Source organism: Neodiprion lecontei, chromosome 2 (assembly GCF_021901455.1).
Source record: "Neodiprion lecontei isolate iyNeoLeco1 chromosome 2, iyNeoLeco1.1, whole genome shotgun sequence".
NCBI classification, from domain to species: Eukaryota; Metazoa; Arthropoda; class Insecta; order Hymenoptera; family Diprionidae; genus Neodiprion; species Neodiprion lecontei.
In genome coordinates this window covers 38872586-38896792 of record NC_060261.1, presented here as the reverse complement: position 1 = coordinate 38896792, position 24207 = coordinate 38872586, and the positions used below count along the sequence as shown (strand labels likewise).

At 39.6% G+C, this 24207-nt stretch overlaps 1 protein-coding gene across 8 annotated transcripts in view; it reads left to right on the top strand.

The window, feature by feature from the left end:
- Positions 1 to 24207, top strand: part of LOC107219691 (potassium voltage-gated channel subfamily H member 8) — an 83472-nt gene that overhangs the window by 45266 nt on the left and 13999 nt on the right. For all 8 annotated transcript variants that reach the window (XM_046731164.1, XM_046731166.1, XM_046731161.1 and 5 more), the window contains 5 exons: positions 12623 to 12856; positions 13930 to 14061; positions 15395 to 15522; positions 19253 to 19481; positions 22785 to 22948. In XM_046731164.1, coding sequence (XP_046587120.1) covers positions 12623 to 12856; positions 13930 to 14061; positions 15395 to 15522; positions 19253 to 19481; positions 22785 to 22948 — 887 coding nt within the window. The remainder of the gene's footprint in view (positions 1 to 12622; positions 12857 to 13929; positions 14062 to 15394; positions 15523 to 19252; positions 19482 to 22784; positions 22949 to 24207) is intronic.

Here is a 24207-nt window from a genome sequence, read left to right as displayed (position 1 = left end):
CGATCTCGTCACGCCTGTTGATCAAACCAACCCCCTTTACTCTCCGAAGGTCGGACACGTAGGCACGCCTCGGCGTCTCTCTTCAGCCGGCGAATGTCACGCGCAGCCCTTGTAATCTATCCGTGCCGTTTCCAATGCCAATGATCGGGGTGGAACATCTACCTACATTCTATTCCACTCAGCAAGGGCGTTCCCAATGTCGATGATACTATTATATTACAATATACGTGGGTATCGCGGTGAGACTCGCACCGAGTACCAGGTGAAACATCGTCCCTCGTCCTTCGTCCTTCGTCCTTCGTCCTTCGTTCTGCAGGCCGCTGTATACGTGCTCTCGGTTTGCGGCGACTGGAAATCACGTCCTGGACGAATGATGAGCGGAAAAATGTAATAGTTGTGAGGAAGAAAATTGCGCTACGTCTTGTCGCGCATTTTCTGTGCTTATACGGCGATCTCTTTGTTAATCATACACTGAGAGAAAATTTTTAGTTCCGGTTACCGCTCAGTCCTTGACTATTTTTATTTTTTACCACAATCGAAAAATATCGTTCTAGGTAGAAAAAGAAAATTAGTTTTGTGGCCGTTACCAGAAAGTCTAGTATCCGTTACTATTCTTTCTCATTATCATCACTGTTACTGTATTTTCTTGTAACTGTTCCGAAAATTTAATGCTTGTGCAATAATAAATTGATGTTAAAACCTTATTTAACTAAAAAAGTAGATTAAACCGAACAAACTGATTTTGCGTTGCAATTGCCAAAAAAAGATCGACAATAGCGCAAAATAGTTACGCGTACCTCGTTTTTCATAATTTCAACAATATTCAAACAGTTTTTTTTAACGATACGTTTTTTACCGAATTTTTCTAGTTACAAATAAGAAATGAAATTTTTCTCAGTGTATTATAATTAAATAACCTACTCTGTTTTTCATTCATCATTTAGGCACCAATAAAGAACAGGTGAAACAGTCTTGGTACAATTATTAAATCGAGTGAAAATGACGATTGAATAAATATACGTTTTTGCGCACGTGAGAAGAAAAAGAGACTCGAGCATGTCCCGGTTGAATTAGCCTCCGTTCGTCAAGTCCAGGTTACACTCAATTTCTACCTTGGATATACGTTGATATACGTACGTCTATACGTGCAAAACGGATCTGCAAACGGCAGAGGGCCTGATTAATTCCCGTGATTACGAGGATCAAGTTACACGTGACGAATCCCCGCTGCTGCACGCATCGTGATATTTTGCAATCCTGGCGAAAGGTACGGGGATAATGTATTCAACTATTTATCTCCTCCCCGGGTATTGTTCTAATCTACCGGCGAATAATTTCACGATTTGAAATTGTGCATTTACGCGATTTATGCAGGTAATTTCGCAGTTCTGTATAACCTACGTTTCGAACTAAGTTGTAAACGAAGTTTAAGATTCAACCGATTAGCGAGGACTTTTGCATCAGAAAAGTTTTTAATTAAGATTCAAGTTGTTTGTGCTGTAAATATAAAGTCTATGTATATAGGGCATTAAAGCGTAGTCTGAAGATGTTTTACGATTTTACAGTTTTGCAACTGGAGAAAAATAAATTAGACAGAAAGGAATCGTGTGACATCTTTATTAAAAACTATGTTGACTCGATTGCAAGGTGCAGCTGTAGGAGAAAGTCGAGAGAGAAAATTTTCAGCCATCTCAGCTCTGTTGGTGCAAAATACAAACTCGTGCTAAAACTTCACAGAGTTAAATATTGTACTCGACTTCGAATTTCGCTCACAACTGGATAATCCAACCGTGCGAAGCATGCCGTTTGAAAATTGTCCGATGTAATAAACATTACTGTATACGCGTATGCAATGTGCAGTAAAACTTGAACGGAATTGTGAGACGTGGATTATCTACGAGTATTTCAGTGATGGCCGTGGCAGGGAGAATATATCAAAATCTCGTACGGCACCGCGAAAGCTCGTAACTGTAGTTAACTAGTCGTTGAAATTTACTTGCGACAAAGTTCTCTCTCAGCTTTCGCTGCTGTATTAAATGGTCGTAAAAGACTGAAACAGCACAGCCATCAACGTACCAAATATTACACCCGACTCGATATTCTTGTGCAATTTCCCCACACGGCAGAGGTGTGTGAGATAAATAATCCGATTAACCGTAATTATAACATTGTGATCGTCGTTGGCGTTTCGTACGAATTATTTAGCCAAATGTAAACTCGAATAATGAAAGTTGATGATTTTCAGGTTCAACCGCAGTACGGTTCAAACGCGTATCTTAATCAATTTTGAAACTAAATTACGTCAAGCGGTTGAACGCGCTTTTAAACGAAATTAGTTTCCGTCATTGAACTATACGAGTTGTGACTGTAGAATTTTAATCAATTGTAGAAATCAACGGAAACAACAAGGCGGCGCACCGAATCAATTTATCAATTATTCTAAAGAGGAGAGTCGCCAAGACGCTTTTCTACCTACGACTTCGCGGTGCAGCCATTGTGTAGTATCGTTTATCGAATCGGCTTTTTCTTCTCTCCTTCAATTTTTGCTGACCAGCTTTATTTCGTAAATCGATCATTTTTCACCGCGGTACGTTCCGTTATTGAATTTTCATTAATCACTCGTCGAACAACGGCAGACAATATTTATATACACTTTCACCCTCCGGTGAATGATTTCTTCATTATGCAATATCTACTGCCTATACTCGACGACAAGCTGCTACTGCTTTATTGGCAGACAGTTGCAATTTATTTCCAACTCGCGCCCACGTTAATTTCGAAACGAGCCGTCGCAACGCTCTGTTACAATGACAGAATGATGCTTGAAATTCGCGGGATAAGGTTTGGAGGAAAGTGGATAATATATACCTACACGAGGGTTTGATTTAAATTTGGGTCGTGAAATGGGAGGGTCTGGCCGAATCGCGTGTTTCGACAATTTAAGAAAACAGTTCCGTTCACGAATTGAATTGAGAAATTCCCTGGCTGGTAACTGCAAATTCGGCGGAATCGACGTTTGCCGATCGGGCTGAAAATTCTAGAAGACAAATTACGCGTGATGTGCTTTCGAGCCAGACGACGTTTGTACCTGATCGCTGGATGGTGGAAAATTGCTGAGTCGAAGAGCTCGACATTACGGCGGCAGCTGTGCCAGGTCGTCGTTTTTATCTGATACCGATTTTTACTACCGAAGAACATCTGCGTGTTCTCTTCGCAGATATGTCGTCATCGCAGATATTCGAAATGATTTCACGAACTCAACGTGGTTAAAATTCTGTTGATAATTATGATTGAATATCGGTAATGTCATATGAATTTCGAGGTTTTCAAGGATTAATTGATCGGAGTATTAGCGGGATGCTCGGCTATTTTCCGGGTCGGTTTTCACCCGAAAGTAATTAAACGCAAGGGGGAGAGGGGGCGCAATTATGAGCCAAATGACCGGAATACCGGAAGCGCTGGAAGTGAGCTCCACAAAGCTGAAACTGATGGATGACAGTCCACGACAGATATCAAAGTCCGTTGCGGGCTGTAGGTACTGTTAATTGTAAATTGGACCTGTGGGTAAAATAAAATCACTTGCAATCAGTCAGATGACACAATGTCTCGAGCTTATTGATTCACGTGAATTGTTGAAAGAATAGATTAATCGTGATTAATGATTGCGACTGAAAATTATAAGTGATGAGGGGGAAAAAAAAACGAGAAGAACAGACAAATCACCACGAAATTTTATTTTTTACTTTTTGCAAACACTTTTTTTATACACTTTTTTCGACGCAGTGAGGAAAAAAATTTGATGAATATGGATAAAAAATTAGCGATCGGCAGAGCCTGCAAGGCTGTATCGTAAAAATTGGGAGAGAAAAAAATCACTACGCTGTTACTTCAGCCTGAGTTTCACTTGAGTTTGTAAAGTCAACAGTGGGAGGGAAGCGCGTATTTAAAAGGGAAGCAGAAATTGCGTTTGAGGGCTGACAGAGCTGTTACGTACCTGTATAACTGTATAGACCTGAAGTAAAAAATGAAAGGAAATGAGAAACTTACGTCTCTGTTTTTGCTCCGCAAATATTCTACTTCAAATGGCTCGCCAAGCTACGGCCTCACGGTCCGTCAGGAATTCGATTAATTAACTCAATTAAACTGTATAGCTGTCCATCATTTTATGATAACTATTCATGTATGCATAAGCGTCGAAAATCAATTAATAAACGTAGCTTCAACACACGTCATACGTCATGAATTATCAATTATTTTTCTTCCTCGTCACAAATTTAGGACACTAATTTCATACCTCGCTGTCAGGGTACCCCGTTAATTATCCAATTAGAGTGGAATTCAGTAATAACAATGATTACGAAGTCGTATTTTTCCCCTTCACAATTTACTTTGGTCGTCAGTTTTACACGGAGGGCCCATCTGCTGTTAAACTTTGCTCAATTTTCGCACGTCAAGGAATTCGTCAAAAGGTAATTATTTATTTCTTATCACAAGTTTTAACGCGCGTCGTGCGAAATGGCATGGAAATTTTTGGATAATTTGATACGAGCGTGAAATATTGCGAAATAGTTGCGAATAAAATTCTGTGTAATTAATTTGTCGGAGAAAATTCGGCTGTATCGGGTAATAAAAATGAGCGATGTAAATGCCCGCGAAGATTTGCGATTTATAAATACTCCATTACGGGCAAACAAGAAAGTTTGACAAGGTAATAACAACTTTTGATTTTATATTATAAACTCGGAGATTATTCTCGAGAATATCGCCCAGCAATCCCGCCAAGCCGCCAAAGTACAAGAGGCGGTGATTCGTCTCTGTAATTAAATGCCGGTTTACAAAGTGTACAAGGGAATTGCCGTGAGCAATACCAAAGCTATTTATACTATGCCTCGAAACATTAACAATGCCGCGCATGTTTGCCGAAGAAATAATACCTTAAGATCTTGAAGGTTTTGCGTCTGGAAACCAAAACAGCGGACGTTGTGTGTCCCAAATATTTTTTCGCCTCTTAATTCTCGTTATGTATTCCGGTTGAAGGATCTGTCGTCTTGCAATTAGTCGGCCGGACGTAATTCAGCCGGGAACAAAGGAATAATTGTCCTTCGTGAAATTTAATCCCTGGGTTGAAATTATATACCTGGTAAGAAAATACGTGGATTAGCTTGGAGAGTTCCTTGCCGGTAATTTGAATAATCAAACTTCTTTTAAGACTAATTTTCTCATCGCCAGCTACCCATGCCTATTTACCTTTTGAAAATTTCACACCCAGGTTGACACGATTATGAACTGATTGGTAACGTATCGGGCGAAAAATCATTACGTATACATAGGCTTAATTTTTAATCTCACACCGTTGCCTCGAAATCGTCTCTTCCTTCTACGTTCCGTACAAGTATCAAGGTTGAGCTTCCGCGAATTGTTCCATCAATTTGTAATTAGCAACGTTTTTCCTTTCATCTTGGTTTATAAGAGGATCCGCACCAGCAAAATCCGATTCGTGTACAATCAAAGCTCAAGCTTGATACAAAGGGTGTTTCACTCAAAGAATCCTGGTGTCAATATCATTCGAAATGATTTCGTGATTTTCGAAATTACACTGAAATCAGAAATATTGAAATAAGATTCTGCATTAGCAGTCCTTGGTAGTCATGAGAAGTCGTTTTGGATTGCAGAAATTGCGAGAAACCATTTAATAAAAGTAAAATTTTTTGTCAAGTAATCTCTCGTAATCAACCTACAAAATGTAAGCAATAATGAAATACTGTAACGATGGCACTTTTTCCTCAGTGAAAGACATCTAGCTCAGTTTGATAGTTCTAAGTTTCATCGTATTTATTTATTTATTTTCTTCTATCACCACCCGGCTTATCCCGACTTTCATTACGTTTTCGAAGCTTCTTTCCTCTGCTCGCCTTTCTTTTTCGCAGACGCGTCGTTCGCGAGCTAATCACTGTTCATTTACAGCCAAGGTCTGCCGAGTTTAATACTCGACTTTTATCACAGCCATTTCGCAAGAGAAAAACGAATCACGCAGTCAGCTTTAGTGTGCCCAAAACAGCTTGAGCTAAATTCGCACTTTGCCGGTACGTATAGGCCGTGTTTTTCCTGAGCTTCTCGCTCGCCCTTGACATTTTCTAGAGGCTCAATTTACTGACCGGCAAGAAACCACTCCTTGTACTTTGAATCGCTTAATTCCAGACTTGAACAGTTCCGCGTGTAGGTGTCGACCGTTCAACGTTCAACATCTCGCGTTGCCGGGAGGTAAATTGCCCGAGGGATAACAACACGAGCAAACACTTAACCGCCTAACGTCTATCGATTGATCGAAAGCAGCGTTCAGCCAAAGCCGAGATGATAGGTCAGAGTGCGATCTTAAGCCGTGGAATGCGGTTCTGCTTCGGCACTGCTACATCATCGTCATTATCGTCGGAGATTATGTAATGACATCGGCAGATTGGAGCATCGAAATCGCGAGCGTTGCAGCCAACCCTTGACACCCCGAATGGAAGCCTCGATTCTGTCACTCCTCAAACGATTTTTCATTAGTTTCATCTCTCAGACCCGCGTGAGCGACGGACAAAAAAACTGGCCGATAAATAAATGGAAGGTCAGGATTTCCGAGACCCAAATTTCAAACTGACAGTGACACCACTCGGAGGGGTGAAATTTTCATTCAACTCTGTGCGAGGGTGTCGAAAATGCGTGCAAACTCTCGCGTCTCTGGAGGAATGTAAATGAACGGTTGACTCCGAAGGTACGTTACGTGTTTTGCAATTGCATTGTCTGCAACTAGGGAGAGTGCAACAGCAAATTTATCTCCCCACAGAGATATCTACATACTTTAGACTTAACAGGTGGAACAATACGATGCAACACCCGTTTCCCTTCACGTACGCACATATATACCGACAACTTTTCACTTGGTTGGACAGTTAAATTATACGAGCTGAATTGCGATAAAGGAAATTGAAGCGTATCGTTTCGTAGATGTTTAAACGATTTCGAGATTCGGGAGATAACAGAATTTATTGAATTTAGCTGAGGTATTGGGAAATTTTATCGAGTATTTATTTTTCTCGACTTGTTTTTTCGTCTTTCCGAGTTTCTTCGCGACCTTAATTATAGGAACGCTCGCTGTTCGCTACTGCAGGTAATTGGAGTCGAAAATTTTTTTTATAACTGAAAACGTGGCTCGTCAGAAACTTTCAGATGCTTACTAGCACTTTGAAATAAACCGGAAGCCATTTGTCGGATAAGGTCAAACTTCCAATTCCGAAGACGTTTGAACAAGGCTCGTTAACTCTGGTTTTGTAACGCTATTTTCGCGATCCACGTAAGAGGCACGGATTTTTTGCCGAGTCATTCGATCCACGATATAACTTCCCAAAAAGAAAAAGGAATGTTACAAGCAGACGGATCCCTTGGTCCGGAATTCCCTTGTTAGTAATGAGATTAAAAAAGTAAAGGACATGTCTGTGAAATTTTGAAAAAATGAAATAAAAATAATAATACGTATATGAAACCACTGCGCCCTTGTTGTACGTGACAACGAATGAAAATTGAACCTGCAAGTAAAATTATCGCAGGCTTAATATTTTTTCGAGGTACAGCCGAGCGTATTCGCGGCGCAAAAATCCGATTTTTCACCCCTACGGATTTCGGACTACATTCATTGGCCTCGGCTGAAAGCAGACCGAAGTTATATACGTTGTTTAATAAGAGGTACAACAAACGTAACATAATCTTACCTCCATTTAAAAGTTTCCGTGTACAACCGGCGAAGTGATTATCGGAAGGCTAAAGAGAAACAGAGTTGTGAAAGAGAGTATATTATAATACAAAATAAGCGGCTAATTTACCTTTATGATGTAACTTTTTCCAAAGTAAAGTAATTTTGACAACCATTAGTTTCAGAAGAAAAGATTTAACGGAGTTCTATTATTGGTGAAAATTGTCGGTGAAACATAATTTGTACGCATTTTTTATCAAATAATACCCGCGGTGACTTTCCCAGCATTTTTCCGCGAGACGGAAACAATAAACTCTGCAGAATAGCCAATCTGCTGGAAAATTGTATCAGTTGGATATGTAAAAAATACGTCCCACTGCAGCGTTTAAATCGCAAGCTACGAAAAGCGTTAAGCTCAAATAATTACCAGACATGGGATTTTTCAGAATTTTGATTTCAATGTCAAAGCCAGCTTAAAATCTGGTCGTCTTATCGCCTTTATTTACGTACTTCGGCGTTGCGTTGGCCTGAAAACGCAACCCGCATGCGCGATTCGTATCGATTACCGCCTCACACCGTCGACGAGATCGGATCTGTCCAATCGGTTTCGGTGCAGATTCACTCTCGAATAATTTCGGCATATTGTTATACATATCTTCTTTTCTCACTTCTTTTTTTTTTTTTGGATTTTTCTCGTGTAAAACAAATGTAGTGCTTGTAGGTAAACGTGCGAACGGCTTATCTGCACGATGAATAACGCATAGTGCGGCTGCGTAGGATGAAAAAAATCCAAATATCAAATTTTTTTTATCTGTGACCGCGAACCAGCGTGTTTCACGTCAAAGGTACATTGCTCCAAATAGTTTCACTCGGCGATACATCATACTTATGATATAAACTCTAACGGTGTTTAAACACATGCGTACACAGGAAGTTCTATCGCGTATGATGAATTGCATTTACCTTGCGTAACAAAATGAGAGCGTGCGATTTATTAAATACGATGGGTAAAATGATCGAAACCTAATTCGAGGAATTCATTCACCCTCATTTCCCGCCCGATTCGACGTCAAATCGATGAAAATCGAGGTATTTCTTTCGATATATGTATATTTTTTTCAATCACCTAGCGATGATCTATAAATAGGTATATGCTATGCGGAACAGCAGCATCCCCGCTGCTTATACAGAGCTTTACACTTTAACAGAGGTTGACAGCTAGAGCCGGTGCTTGTGATGTTAGCACGGAAATAGTCGTGGGTGTATTTTGATTCATCGTTATTTCAAGACTGTTTACGGCTGTTAACTTTTATCAAAACAGTTCGTAAAAGAACACTCGACCCTCCCGCAGCTGTTAGTAGGTTATACCGTAAGAACTGTCGACGCCGGCAAACTCTCCGTTGTTGAGATTTATGAACTTGCTCTCGATATCGAAATTTTCGTCGGCTCTCAGGATTTGCAAAAAACTTTTTACCTACGTACACCGCATAATTGCATTCTGCGTGCGCACGGTTTTACATTCGCTCAAAATCCCTCTCGCAAACTTGTTTTTCTTCATATTTTACTTTTGATCACCTTTTATGTAATAAGAAATGTATTGGTTTCGCAATCAGTTGAAAATCACTTTCTATAATTCCAACGAATCTTTACGTTTTTAGAAAACTAGCAGTCCGGATGTCGGTCTTGAAAAAATCTGAAACTTATAGAATTTTACAACCGAATTACAGGCGTCAAAAATTGTCATATTCCTTTCAATTTGAACTTACGATTCTACCGGGAATTAATCGATTTTCAATGTTTTACCGACAAAACTATACTTTTTCCTCTTTCTTACTTTTTTTTTATAAAGGAACGATTAGGTTTTTCCGAGTTTATTTATTTCATTTACACAGTTTTCATAATTTTTTTATTTGCCAAAAAATTTTCTTGTTTTTTCTTTTTACTTATCTTTCAATACTTCTTCGTACGGCTGCCACGTCCTGTCAGTTTCTGATTTTTAATTCAACCGTTTTCGATATCATCGCGGAAGCCTGTCGGTCAGATTGACAGGCTTTTGCCTTTTCACGGTGATGAAAAGTATCGCGAAAAAAACTGTTATTCCGTCTTATTTCCTCTCGTCTACGTGGCAAAGTGGCAAAGTTTTGTTTTGCCGAATTCCGGTTTATATGCCTCGAAACAAGGAATTTTAATATATTCTAGACGACACAAGTTTCGTAATACATGAAAGCTCAAAGATGAAAAGGCGAGTAAAGTCGGAAAATTCATAACCCTACTCGAGTTGAATAACGGTAGGTAATAAAAGTACGAAACTTTGCAGACTTTTGGGTCTCACATCTCATAGATCTTGCGTAAGTATACCGAAATTGAATTCTCAAGCCCTTCAAGCGTTCTGATGATAAACTTCTGGCTTAGCAAAGATCCCGATTTTTTTTTTCCTCTGCGTTTCCGCAAAACGTGCGAGTGAAAAATCTTTGCGGAGGAGAAAAATTTTTGCCGGAAAATTCCCGCGGTTCCGATTCATCAATCGTCAAACGTTCCGACTCGAAAATCTTTCATGTACCTAATCCCCGCCCATTTTCTTTCACGGTGGTTCTAGACTAAACCATGGGACAAGTAAGCGAGGTATAAACTCGCGGACCAGAGATCAAGATTCAACGGTAAAATATGGAGTAAGAAAATCGCAGCTGCTCCTGGCTTCGCAACAAATCATCACGAGGAATGCTTCGGCCATTGTCTGACGCCTCCGAGCTTTCAGCTTGGTCTGGTTACGCGTTGCTCGGAGGCAAGGGTCAGTCCCATACGAACCTTGACCTTTTGTTTGAACAAAGTGTGCGAGGAAAACCGGGGACAAAATCGGTTAAGCTGTAACCGTCCGATCATCCGGCGACAAAGGCGGCAGAAAGGAGTCGGAATCGCTCCTTTTCAACGTGACGATATATAGTCTTGATAATTGTAGATCCGAAGGGGTTCGTTCGTTCGCTTCCGTGACTCTGATGGGAAATTAGGTACGGGTGAAAAAGCTCGGAGCAATTTTTCAGGGCAGAGGGCGTGGCGTCGTTGGGACTTTTGCCTGGAACCGGTGCTGATCAATTTTTCCGATCAGTTCCTGCACGTGCGTTTCCGGATCCGGCATTGATGGCTCATTTTAAGAAAAGCAACACCGTTTGTAGGCGGAAATATTGCATCCGAGTTTTGTCGAGATAATTAGCACACTTTGATTACGGAGATTCTCGGAGAGCATTCAGAGCAGGCTTTTAGAAAAAGTTTTTAAAAGATGTAAAATAACCATCCATCAACATCGGGTTGTGAAGAAAATTTAACGAAACTTTTCTCGAGTCTCCCGCAGTCTCTCTGTGAAAGCTTTTTGGCGATTTATCACGCCGAAGAAATCCTTGACCGTTTCTATCGCTTCTTTCGAAGCTGCAGCGATTACGGAAATGCTTTTTTTTTCACATTCTCTGGAACTTCTTCCCGTCTACGGAATACCTTAAAAAATTATCTGAGCACTTCTGAGAAGTTTCACAACTTTTACGAAGATCAGGAAAAAAAAGTAGAGTCCTTTTCTTAAATTTTTCGTCGCTAAGCCTCGTTAATTCGTCAGTGATTAAGGATAGGTTAAAAGTAACGCGATTTTGCCGTTTTCTTTTCCCATATTAATCCACCATCTGCACATGTATGCGAAAAGTGTGTAAAAAGTTTATTTCAATTTGTAGGAGTCGGTACCAACTCTCCAAATATATAATATATATCGACAAAACATTTGACCATTTCGAGGTAGACTTTAAGCTGGGTTAAATTCGGTTAATTCGCCAACTTCTCGTCAATGAATGCCTTCGGGAATAAAAGTTTAATTAGAGCCTCACGTAACTGACATTTCATCTGCCACTCTCCCGCAATCAACGCTAATCAACGCTATCGCCGCTACATTTTGTTTGTCTCGACTTTGCCATTAAAGAACGGACAATTTACAGCAGGAACGAGTACATTCGTTCCAAAGGCCATTGATCATAGTACTATGAAGAGGAAATAATCTCCCGAGCCAGATTTCCGCTACCCAAAACCATAACTCAACGGTTTCTCCTCTCGTATTTCCCCAATTTGGTCCACATGTCATCCGACAAGTCACGTAATGGAGCAATTATTTATGTCACGTGAATCTATCCTAGAAATCTGCGATCTCGTCTCGGTAACAGAGGGTCTTATCCGTTTCTCGAGTCAACCATCCACACGAAATGGTGTTAGAGACAAGTGAAAAAAAGACGAAAAGAAAAATTTACCCGAGATGAGAGAGTTATACGCATTGCGGAATTATTCCAGGACGCATCTCGGCAGGTTGAAATCCAATCCCTGTTCCCGTCATGCGGCTTGCAGTAATTGATCGAACATCGGAAAGCCACCGTCGCTGTGAAAGCGATCCTATCTGGCGTTCCGTTTACACGCTTCATATACGCGTACATGCACGGCGAGCTGGTATTAAGTAATAAAATGAAACTTTATTTGCGAGTGATTTTTGCGAACGAAAAACAATATTCGTCGCCCTGGCTTTAACGTGGTTTTCCAGCCGGGCATTCGCACACGCACACACACACACACACATGCGCACGTATATAAATATATATACGGTATAATATCGTTAAGCTCGTGGAAATGTGTTCCTAGACCGTTCACTGATTGGAGATGCAATTATCACTGGACTTTCGTAAAGGTATACGTATAATACACGTGTTTCCAATTGAAGGGTGATTCGACTAATCGAATACGAAAGGGTGTCGAATAGACGGAATTAACAGCAGTATTACTCCTTCTATTCATCCCGAGAAAAGTGTAGTGAATCGATTAATTGAGTTATCGAATGAAAATTTGTAAAAGCACCTTGTATATTTTTCATTTCAGACAGCAACTTCGTCCTGGGAAATGCTCAAGTTCCCTCGATCTATCCGATCGTTTACTGTTCGGATGGATTCTGTGACTTGACGGGTTTCGCGCGCGCCCAAATCATGCAGAAGGGCTGCGCGTGCAAATTTCTCTATGGACCAGACACGACGGAGGAGGAGAAGGCGATGATCGACAAGAGTCTCGAGAGCAAAACTGAGCTCAAGATGGAGGTTGTATTCTACAAGAAAACCGGTAAGCAAACATGCCGGAAAATCGCTTCCGACAACTATTGAGTGTGCGAAATTTTTAGTACGATGTAGAAATTATTGATTTTCGATCATTAGAAACTACGGTCGCAGAAGAACAGGCGAGATTCCGATTGGACATCGGTAGATAACATATATGTTCGCACCGCGGTCTTCGTTAATTAATCCCGCAGTGCAGCGCAACGAATAATTGGCTCTATTCACGACTGTCGGTCATTTTCCACGGTATCGATAATCCTTGACTCGGAAAACAAATCCCTTCGAGCAGTTTCATGCCGATAACCAATGATTACAGTGTACGTGCATGTAATCGCATATACGTAAGTCGGGAATATATATTTCGGTTCAGTTAATTTTGCAAACATCTGCAGGGATATTGGAAGCTGAGCCCAAGTGGAGTTTTCCATCCGCGATTCTTTTGCTCTTGTTTCTTCTCCTGATCTTTTTCGCTTCATCCACTCAACCCAATTTCCAAGTTCACGCGGCTCGAGGCACTCTTCGAGTTTCATTCAAGATGGAAAACTTATCCGCGTTACATCGCGCGCTGAAAACTTCGCTGTGGATTTTTTACCTCAATGGAATATTTTTCAACGCTGCTTTAGCTCATCCCGGGTTATTACAATTACCCATTTAATACAGTGAGCTATGTCATTGTTAGATGTTCGAGGCAAGAGAACTCATTAAAATTCAATTGCCGGGACAATTGTGCCTAAGGAGATATTCGTCTGCGAAATATTTGAATTTACGACGTACGGAAGGTTCTTACAAATTCGAATCCTTTTTCGGCGGTTTTCAGTTAATTCTCAATAATTCAATTACTTTGCATCATTTCAGTTAATTTTCATCGACACAGGTGAATTAGAATTAATTCACAAACCTATTGACACATCAATTCATCGAGTTATTTTTCCGGCATCCTAAATGGAGAATTGTAAATAAATTCTTGTTTATAACTTCGATATTATATGGCTTGAAATTTTTCTCGCATCGTCTCCGTTGGTTCTTCTTTCTACAAGCTTCGGCAGCAATTGTGAGAATAAATTGATATTGAATGTGCAGGGAAGCCGTTTAACTGCCTCCTCGACATCGTGCCTATAAAGAACGAGAAAGGAGACGTCGTCCTCTTTCTCGCATCGCACAAGGATATTACAGACGCGAAAAATCTTCAGCCCTGTGAGTTGTACGATAGTGGTGAGTTTGCACTAACGCTTTGCTTATTACACGATTTTATTACAAAAATATAACAGCGAACGTGAAGAACGAAGATAGAAGAACAAGAATTTTTCTTCTCGATCCTTCGCAATATGCCGGATGATTACTCATCAGGAGAATGCGATTTGTCGGTTTGGATTATTCGACTCGCACGATGCCAGCAAGCAATTAGCACCGATTTAAAACTTAATGCGACACACTAACACGTTTGAAAATGCATACCTGCAATGAAAAATAATAGAAGTGAGATTTTTTTTCCTTTTTCAACTCACTGTAAAGTTCGAACGTACACTCGTTAGTTTCACGTTGATTCAAATCGTTTGGCTTGTTTTTTTCCGAGCAATGAACGCAACTGTTTAAAGTTCGTGTTTATAGATGTTTTATAGCCCTAGTTAGAAATTCACGTAGTAAATCATCGCGCTAATCGAATTTGGGGAGGGCTGAACTCGAAGCGTTTTAGACGAATAATTGAACTTCCGTAAACTACTGAAGTAGCCGAAGTTTCAGGCGCAAACAAAATTTAATTCACCCTGTTTTTTACTCGCTTGCAAAATAAAACACGGCCCACAAATATTGAGAGTTTTCGACCCAGTTCAACCATTTCAACAGTTGTAACGCATTGCTGTGACAGAATTAAGTTGAAAATAACCCCGCAATGAATAAAGATTGTGGCAATGAGCTTACGATTTTCTTCTTGACTAATATAAAAATTTGTATCGCGTGTAACCAAAGTATAATCGCTGGTTAATTCGCACATGGATTTAATAAACCCGTCGTTCGCATCACGCACAATTCGTGTATCACAGTATGTAGGATATTTGTGTAATCGCTGTCACATAAGCGGATTAATACCGTTCACTTATCGGAGTGTTGGAAAGCAATTAACGTATTCATCCCGGCTGATAGAGTAGCCTGAAACGAGAACCGGTTGACTATGAGTTTCTACCCATTACGCACCACCCATACAGTATATCATCTATGTATATTCACGTGTCGGTCGACGGACAATTAATTAAAACTTGGACCGTTTTCCACGCCGTTCGTAACAAGCTTCAGCGATCCTCTCCAAATTGCTCCCGAGATTTCTCATCGTATCGGGTATTTCATTGATTAGGATCTCGGAATTTGAGAGGTTGTCACTGATTTCTCATTCGTTGCTACGCGGAAATTCATTTCTTTGCCTCGTCGAAGACGATAATTGTCGACGACTATTTTGCACAACGCACTCCTAGATTTTTCTACATAGACGCAGACTTCGGTAAGACAGTGAAAAATACGACGCAGAATAATTTTCTAATTTCATCGATTTAAGATGCGAATGGTAACCTGGATCCGGAAGCCCCTCCGGCTAATTATGGACGAAGAAGGAGTCGAGCAGTTCTCTATCAACTCTCGGGCCATTACAAACAGGACAACAAACACAAGCTGAAAATAAACAACGTGAGTATTTAGCTTTTTCCTCGTGCGACATTAAAATCGGAGCAATAATACGCAATGCGGCACGGCACAAAGTCAAATCATTGTTGAAATAGTAATAATCTGTTTTACGGTTTACCAAATCGATCAAATCTGTGAGCCAATGAGAATACTTTTAATCTTTCGAATGTAAATAATAAAATGAATGCAAATTCTGAACCGTTTAGTTTTTGCGTCAGATGTTAGGAAAAAAGAAAAAAAAAAAAAAAACAAAACTGCGAAGAGAGCTTATGAAAAAACATAGATTTCTTTTTTACTTTTGAAATATTTACAATCTTCTTTTTTTCATCTCATATATTTGTCACATGTTGGTTGAAATTATATCAAAAGAATATTCAAGATTTTCTACTATTTTTGTAATCATTTAAAAGTTTCACAAAAATTATGTGCATCGGTTACCAAACCAGTATTGAAGTATTTCATTAGTACTTCATTCCACATTGCTGCAGTTTTTTTTATTTCGTTTTGAGTTTTATAATTTCATCAACGTGTAGTTGGAAAACCGAGAACAGATCAAATCGAATTACACACACAGATGTACTCGACAGAACGAACACTCAAGTATCTTTTGTTGTCGAGTTTCAAAGCTAAAAAATAAGGGAGCGAGCTATAAAAAATTCATCGATTGGTGAGCTTGTGCGAGCTTAGATCAAGTGGTGAATATCTATTCCTAAGCACTCGATACACGTTGCCGAGTATCTCCTTGATTCTAAAACACGAGTTAAATTTCCTCCATTTTCGCCAGATATTACTTTCAGTTAATTGCAGGGGAATTCGCAATCACTCGCGATATTTCTCATGCAAATTCACTCCCTGCATAAACACGAACAAAATCCTGCATGCGAACTCGACGGGCTTCTAAGCACTCTCGGAAACTCTGCAGCACTCCGAAACGCGAATGACTTTTGTGCCATACAGTTCGCTAATACCCGCCGTACCTAGGAGGTTGTAATCCAATTGAAATTCCAACTACTTCCGCCTACTGTAACGTAATGCTTGATGAATATTTTAAAAAGTATCATCCTTCTGACATTTTACCCATATAAATACTTATAAATACATGCCGATGTATACGCGAGCAAAATTCAGTTCTCGCTTATCGAATTTCTCTCTTATTTTCGGTTCGCTTGAAAATTTTACTGAACATAGTTCAAGTTGTGAAAAAAACTTTCTATAATATTCATCCGAACGTTTCTTTTTTCTTTTTGTGTTCGACGGCGGTAGATTATTGAAAAAATGTGGTTGAAAATGTGAAAAGTTTTTTTTTTTTTTTATTCATTCACTTACGAGTTCCGAGGGTAATAAACATTTATTTACCGCAGGAAATACAGAGGTACATAGCGTGAATTACGCGTCGTATTATCTCGAATAGATTGTTTTTCATTTCACCCTTGATTAAACCACTCGACAAGCATGTATATATATTGTTGTAAATATACATCATCGGCAAATAGCTGTGCGTGTCTGTGCAGAGCCGCGAACAAAGAGAATATAGTATATATTTTCAGTGGGACGAAAATTTATTCGTCCAAGTGTATATAAAAGTCTTTTTTTTCCGGACGCCGTTGGTTGTAAAATTCTTGTTGACCTGACATTCGTTGATAGCTTCCACCGTGCGGCAGATGAACGAAACGAGCAATCAAACTGACCTTGAGAATCAGTATACAAGTTGATCTCGTTCTTTAAACAAACTGGAGAGTTTTATAACCAAAAGTCAAAAAGTTGTACAAACAATTGAATTAATTTGCCTTAGTTTGGGTTCAATTCCTAACTACATAAATTTATGAAAATTTTCGAATTGTTCAACTTACGTTTTACTTAACGAAAGAAAACAAATTTCACAGGCCGCAGCCAGTGACGGTGAAAAAAATCAATCGTCCACAACAATTATGGGATCCATATTGATGTACGAAGCACGTCTCAAAAAGCTGACATTATTATTCAGGCATCTCGTGTGTCACAAGTGAAAATATATTCCTATACACACACATACACACACGCATACACATGCAGTCTTGTTACATTAGTTTGCTGGCGTCCTTTGAAGTATAATTTTAGGTAAAGGACAAAATTTACGTGAAACGCCGAATTCCATATACACACGCACGTATACATATACATATATGTATATATATATATATATATATATACACATAAGTATACATATACAGCTAAAGGTACATTATGGCTAAAGTCAGTCAAAGCAAAAGATCTTACCTCGCATGAGGATACGAAATTAAGGAACGCGTATATCTTTCCACAAAGGCCTTTGAAACTTGACAGAAATATAGGCCAGTTATTGCTTCATGTGTTACACATAATATATGTGTATGAACTTGTGATTTTTGTCGACAGATATTTAAATGTTATGGAAAAATTGGTGATCACCCTATTTAACCGAACACTTTTAATAGCAATCCGATTATTGAAAATTTAACGTGATTTCATATAAAATTTATGTTCAAATTATGCATCTGAGTAAATTTCGCATCAACTGATGTAAAGTTATACCTGCAAGAGTGATTTGGGTTGAACATTACGCTAAGCTCCCCTCCCCCCCCCCCCGTACTTGAGATATTTTATCAACGCTGCTGATATGCAGACAGCACAGAATCAGTGTCCATAATTAGCCGGCTGTCCTACTTTCAATTCAAAGGTACCGAGATTCCAAACGATTGAAACTTTGAAAGTTCTATCAAAAAACGACTGACAAGCATATTTCGAAAAGTATGTTCAACTCGATGGGGAATTATCAGTCGCATGGACGTAAATTTCTTTTGCTTTGATCTACTTGAATCGGAAATATAATTCTCGCATCCGATTCATATCGCGGAAATTTAATTTCTTCTCCCCAAATTACAAAGAGATGCAAGTTTCTAACGGAATTTGTCTTCGCATTTGAGGCCCGATCTTTTAACGTTCGAGGCGTAATTTCAACGATTATATCGTATGGAACGGCCGTTCTCCCGTAATTTCTGGGATGGGTATAAACCCTAATCCCAAGGGAAATAAGGACGTGTTACAACTTTGACGTAAAACACGGTTAAACTTCCGTTTTAACAACGCAACTCTCTCTGCCTCTACCCAGTTATGAAGAATCCGACGTGTTCCTTGGATGATATTTTTAGCTGATTTTTTCCTAATTCTTTTTTGTTTATCTTGTTTTTTTTTTTTTTCATTCAATTTTTTCATATCTTTGATTTTCTTTTGTAACCGTCCCTTGTTTTTCACGTTACTTTATCGTTTACCTTACCGGTGTTTTTTTTGCCTCTGATACTTGTAACGTATTCGAATCCCGTCTGTTATCGGTATAGATAATGTTTTAAAATCATAAGATCATGAGTACATTCCGGTATGAAATAACAATATAAATTAAAACGGAAGAGTTCGTTTCGAAGTCAATACACATCAATATACAATTGTACATTTAACGAGGGACATCGGACTTGGAAAAATAATTTTTTTCGACACGCAGATCACGAAATATTCATGAATAAATTATCTGCAAACGATGTACAAATATTATTGGTAGAGTTTATATTTAATATTTTGTAAGTCCCTTTTGATTACTGTTTTTTAAAGTTATCGACTTGATTATAAAATTTTTATAACATTTCAAATCACGCGTTGTGATCGAAATTTCGTGTCAAGAAACGGGAAAGATTTTTCATAAATATACGTTTGTTGTTTACAGACACTTCTTCATTCCACTGCCGCCCCGCTTCCGGAGTACAAAACGTCGGCAATAAAAAAATCAAGATTTATACTGAGTCATTACGGTGGATTCAAGTCCTGCTGGGATTGGCTTATCCTGATCGCAACTTTCTACGTGGCGATTGTCGTTCCGTATAACGCGAGCTTCGTCAACACGGACAGGCCAACGATGGTCAGCGACGTCGTCGTCGAAGCTCTCTTCATTATCGGTGAGTATTCGACGCACAATAATCGCGCCCCTCGATTTTAAAGTCTAATTCCGAGCCAGCTCTGTGCGCGCTTCATTTTCCGGATGTCTGTTTGCGCGTGTAATCGATCGCCGGCATTGTGAAAAATTCCGGAAAATTGAACAGCGGGGTTCCGATAAATCGGAAATTCGATTGAGGGAATAAATTACGCGGGGATTTGCGATATCGAATTTTCAAAAACGCGAAAATTCATTTTATCCAATAGATTTGTAAACGTAGAAAGTCAAAGTGCAGAAAAGTCGGAAGGTAGAAAATAAAAGCATACAATTGTCAGAATTCTAAAGATAATTTTATGCCTTGTGTTTTCGTACTTAATTGTTCTTACGCACGTTTTGAAATCCCATGGAATAAGTTTTCGCAATTTTGAAAATTCTGTATCGCGACCCTTCCGTTTATTCATCTCTGAAAATTTTCTCTCCCAATTCTATGCGAGAAGTTTTCGTCGGCCGTTTTGCAGAATCTCTTCTTCTCCGTCATCTTCCTTAGCTACCTCAGGGGCTATTTCCTGCTTAAGAGCGAGTGAATTATTATGTATACCGGAGATGATGGCCGTTGTGGGAAGTCGAAGTCGCGCTCCGCGATGACAAGTCGGCCGTGTGATCGAGCAAGTATTTGATCATCGATCACAGGGAAGGTGTACGAAGTGTCGGTTGAACGGATACCAATAAAGCGAAAGAATATCGCGGGCAAACAACCGGAAGCCTGATACACGGTGTAGACCTAGGCTATATTTATAAGCAGCCGAGATGAAGAGGGCTGCAATGGGCAAATAAACCCGTAAGACTATGAGCGTAAACGAAAGAAAATTAAAGAAAAGGAACGAGCATGCTCATCCATCTGCAGCCTGTCGTTGATCAGTTGCAACTTTTTATCAACAACCAAAATTATAAATCAATTCGCGTCAAGTAATCTGATTTTTTTGCAAACAGAACGAAATATATCTTCACGCATCGGCTGACAAATAAAAATTATACAGCAGCTCCGTTGATTATTAGGAATAAATTATTGTCTTGTTATAGATTTGGAAGATGGAGATAATTTTTATATTCATATTTTAACCCGCCATATTTGTGCATAACAAAATTAATTCATCCAGACTTATGACAGTCAACATTTTTTATTATGTTTGGTCAAATTTTTTTATTTTATTTTTTTCTTCAATTAACGTTTCGCTTAGGCTAGATATTTATTGTACAGAATAATTAATTCATGCGCCTAAAGGGTGATTAGGCATAAACAAAAACAGCTTTGTACGCTTGTATTCTTTTTTATCAGCTTTTGTAAAATTTCGCCAGCGATAATCGCGCTCGGCAGTATTCAAGGAGGGGGAAAAAAGTCTGACGCAGCCAAGTTTTTTGTACGAGAATTCATAATTTTCCGTCTGTTTTCGAGCAGCAGAACGAACGTTACATTCGAAAATTTCTGAGCATTTCACGTAACATATATCTATACAATGTGTACATAATACGTATATATTGTACTTTCTTCACGGTTATAATACAAGATTACAAGCTATTCGTGAGGTGAGACAGAAGTGGAATTCGCCGGAGCCCAATTTGCTAAAAGCGAGAAAATTCATTCCTGTTAGCGTGGCGTAGGTATTATTTTGCAAACAGAAAATTCCAACCGTTTGTAAAAACTCGGCTGTGCGCAGACTTCGTATCTCGATTTAAAGGTGTATTACGTAGAAACGGAGGTCGTAACTCGTCATATTTGTCAGCCGAAGCGTTTCTCGTCAACCGCGTACCCTCGAGAAGGGAAAAACTCGGGGAAAAAGAAAACGCTTTTTTCATCAGATCAAATCATGCAAAAACTTGGCGCGGTTTTTCTTTTCTGCAAGCGCCGTTTGAATAAAGTATCACGTGTGTTGTTACAAGGACCGGATCAGACACTGCAGACCGTGTTCGTCATGGGTGGGTAGGAAAAGCAAGGCGTAGTTCTTGTGCATGCATGTGTGTGTGTGTGTGTGTGTGTATACTAGCGTATTATACTCGAGGAGGAAAGTAAGCGTGACTTCCGACCTGGGACGGGATTGGCAAAACACTTTTGTGATTCGACACTAGGTGGGCAATCTCTTAAGAACCGCAGACCCTGCGGGTGTTCCGAACCCCTCTGAAAACCGACCGACGACGATGTATGACGCATGTCGGGTGTACCGGGGTAAATTCCGGCCCGAAACGAGGACATCCGAGGGGGGAAGAAAGGGGATAAGATGGAAAATCAAATGTGGAACGCGGGACGAATTGGGTGACTTTTAATCCGTGCATATTCTGCATCCATCTGCATCTGCGGTGCTGCAGATTATGCGTGCGAATCGTGTCGAGCCACTCTGCACAACATTATATGTATATATGTATATGTGTATTACGTTTATTCCGAAAGCGTTGAGACTTTTCATTCCACCGTGCCACTCGAGGGAATATTTCACTACACCTTTTGTCGTCTGTAGTTTTTTTATCATATATTTTTTTTCATTCTATTTTCTTTTGGAATTCTTTTGCCATGCGGTTTTCAGACGATTCGCGAATGTCGGTCGCGTCATTTTCATTACGTTAATGTTCTCGCGCGTTCAACGCACACTCGGAGAACCTGATTCATCCCATGCTTTGCACCTTTTGCGTCATATTATAATATTTGCTTTGGCTTTTGTTGATAACCTAGGTTGTTTTTTTTTTTATACGGTAGGTACTCTTTACTAATTTCGTATCGCCGTTGTAGAACCTTCAATTCAATTGAGGATTAATTTTCGGGCCAACTTCTAACATTAATTCAAATTCATACCGGGACCCTTTATGATGACATCACCGCCTAGCTCAAGGATAGATTAGAAAGTTTGGATCAGGTTAAAGGGACAAAGCAACGCTGATACTGGGGAACCAGACAAAACACGCCCGCCTCAAAGAGAGGAGACCTTCTCTGCCTGTTAATAAAGCAAAGTTGGTCGCTTTTCCAAGAGCTGCTATCACTTTGAGAAACAAAAAAAAAAAAATAACGTAGACACGAAATAAGATTGAGAATAAGTGAGATCCTGAACGAATCGCAGTTTTGACAAATTTACGACCACGTTAATTCTGAAGAAAATTTACAGCCACGACGTAATTTTACTTCGTATAAGAACCTCGGATGAACATTTTGTTTTTGAACTATTGTACACGCAGTACACTCCCAATATTGTGCCCAGATATCCTTTACAATGTTGGATAACAATTGGTGTGAGCTTTTGCAAGCTCGGGGCACAAGACTGACGGATTACTTCCATTTCAGATATAATCCTGAACTTCAGAACGACTTACGTCAGTCGGAAGGGCGAAGTAGTCAGCAGCAGTAAGAGCATCGCTTTGAACTACTTGAAAAGCTGGTTCCTAGTCGACCTCGTGGCAGCCCTGCCGTTCGACCTCCTCTACGCGTCCGACCTTTACAGTGGTGAGGTCAGTGTTTGTGCTTGAAATTCCGCATAAAATATACCCCGATTTTTCCACCCGAAATTTGAAACTACACACGAGACTCGAGTTATCGGACGGTTAATTTCAATTTTTGCTGTAGTGATTACAGAACTGAAACATGCAGGTATAATTGCAACGAGAACTATACATGCTTGTTGATTTATTTTCTACATGCGTAAATATTGACGCATATATTTGCACGTTGAATTTTAAGTTTGTTATTACAACCGAAGTTGTTCGAAAATGTTGAAATGGGACGCTGTGTGAGTTTCGTCCTAAATCCATAGACCCGAAGTTTCATTAAATACGAGAAACGGGAGCAGATTTAAACAATTCTATGACCGGCTTAAGAAAACTAACCCCACGACGGGTAATATTGACGGTACATGATTTTTTGATTTTTTTTCTTTCTCTTTGTGTTATAAAAAACTGGTCTGCAGAAGACTGATCGGTGCAGAAAGAACCGAGAATAAAAATTGTTCGTGCTTTTCAATAGATAAAGCTATTATAAACCTTGTATTACGGTTTCTGGTCGAGGGTTGTGGGAGTGAATTCACGTCTCGACGATATTCCCGCTCGATAATTTCATGCGGAATATACAGCGAATGTCGCGTCCCGTCTACGCCTTGAAAGGAATTGTGTGAAGATGAGTGGATCTGAAGCACGTATTTTCAAAATATTTCTCTATCTCTCTCTCTCGCTTCTCCGGCTCACCTTTCCGGTTTCTGTCTTATTTACTAAATATTTTAGGTACTTCGTGCCAGGAGAGAATTGTCAAATACCGGTAATGAATACTGTAAAACGGATAGACGACTATACTAGTAAATGGGCCAGTCACCAAAGCGAGCTTAAATCCGACACTTCTTGCTCCGGAAAAATAATGGAAAGAGATAAGAAAATCAGAATGAGCTTGTTATGCCAAGAAATACAAATTCTCAACGTATCAGCGAATTTGCTTTTAATTTACCGATGCGTGAATTGTGAGGGAGGGTGAAGTGAATTATGGAAATTCATTTGGACGCCAGTCTGTTGCATGGAAAAAATTTTATCATTGTGACAAAAATTTGAGAAAATAATATATTGTCGAATATTTACGCTTCAATCGGGTAGCCGAGTCGCAGGCTTTATTCAATAAATACGAAATTCGATATACGATCGAGAATTACGTTGCCTAGGTGACTCGGCGAACGGAGTCTGCGAAAAGCGACGCTGGTATCCGTGATCACCCACAAGGTTCACCGTTT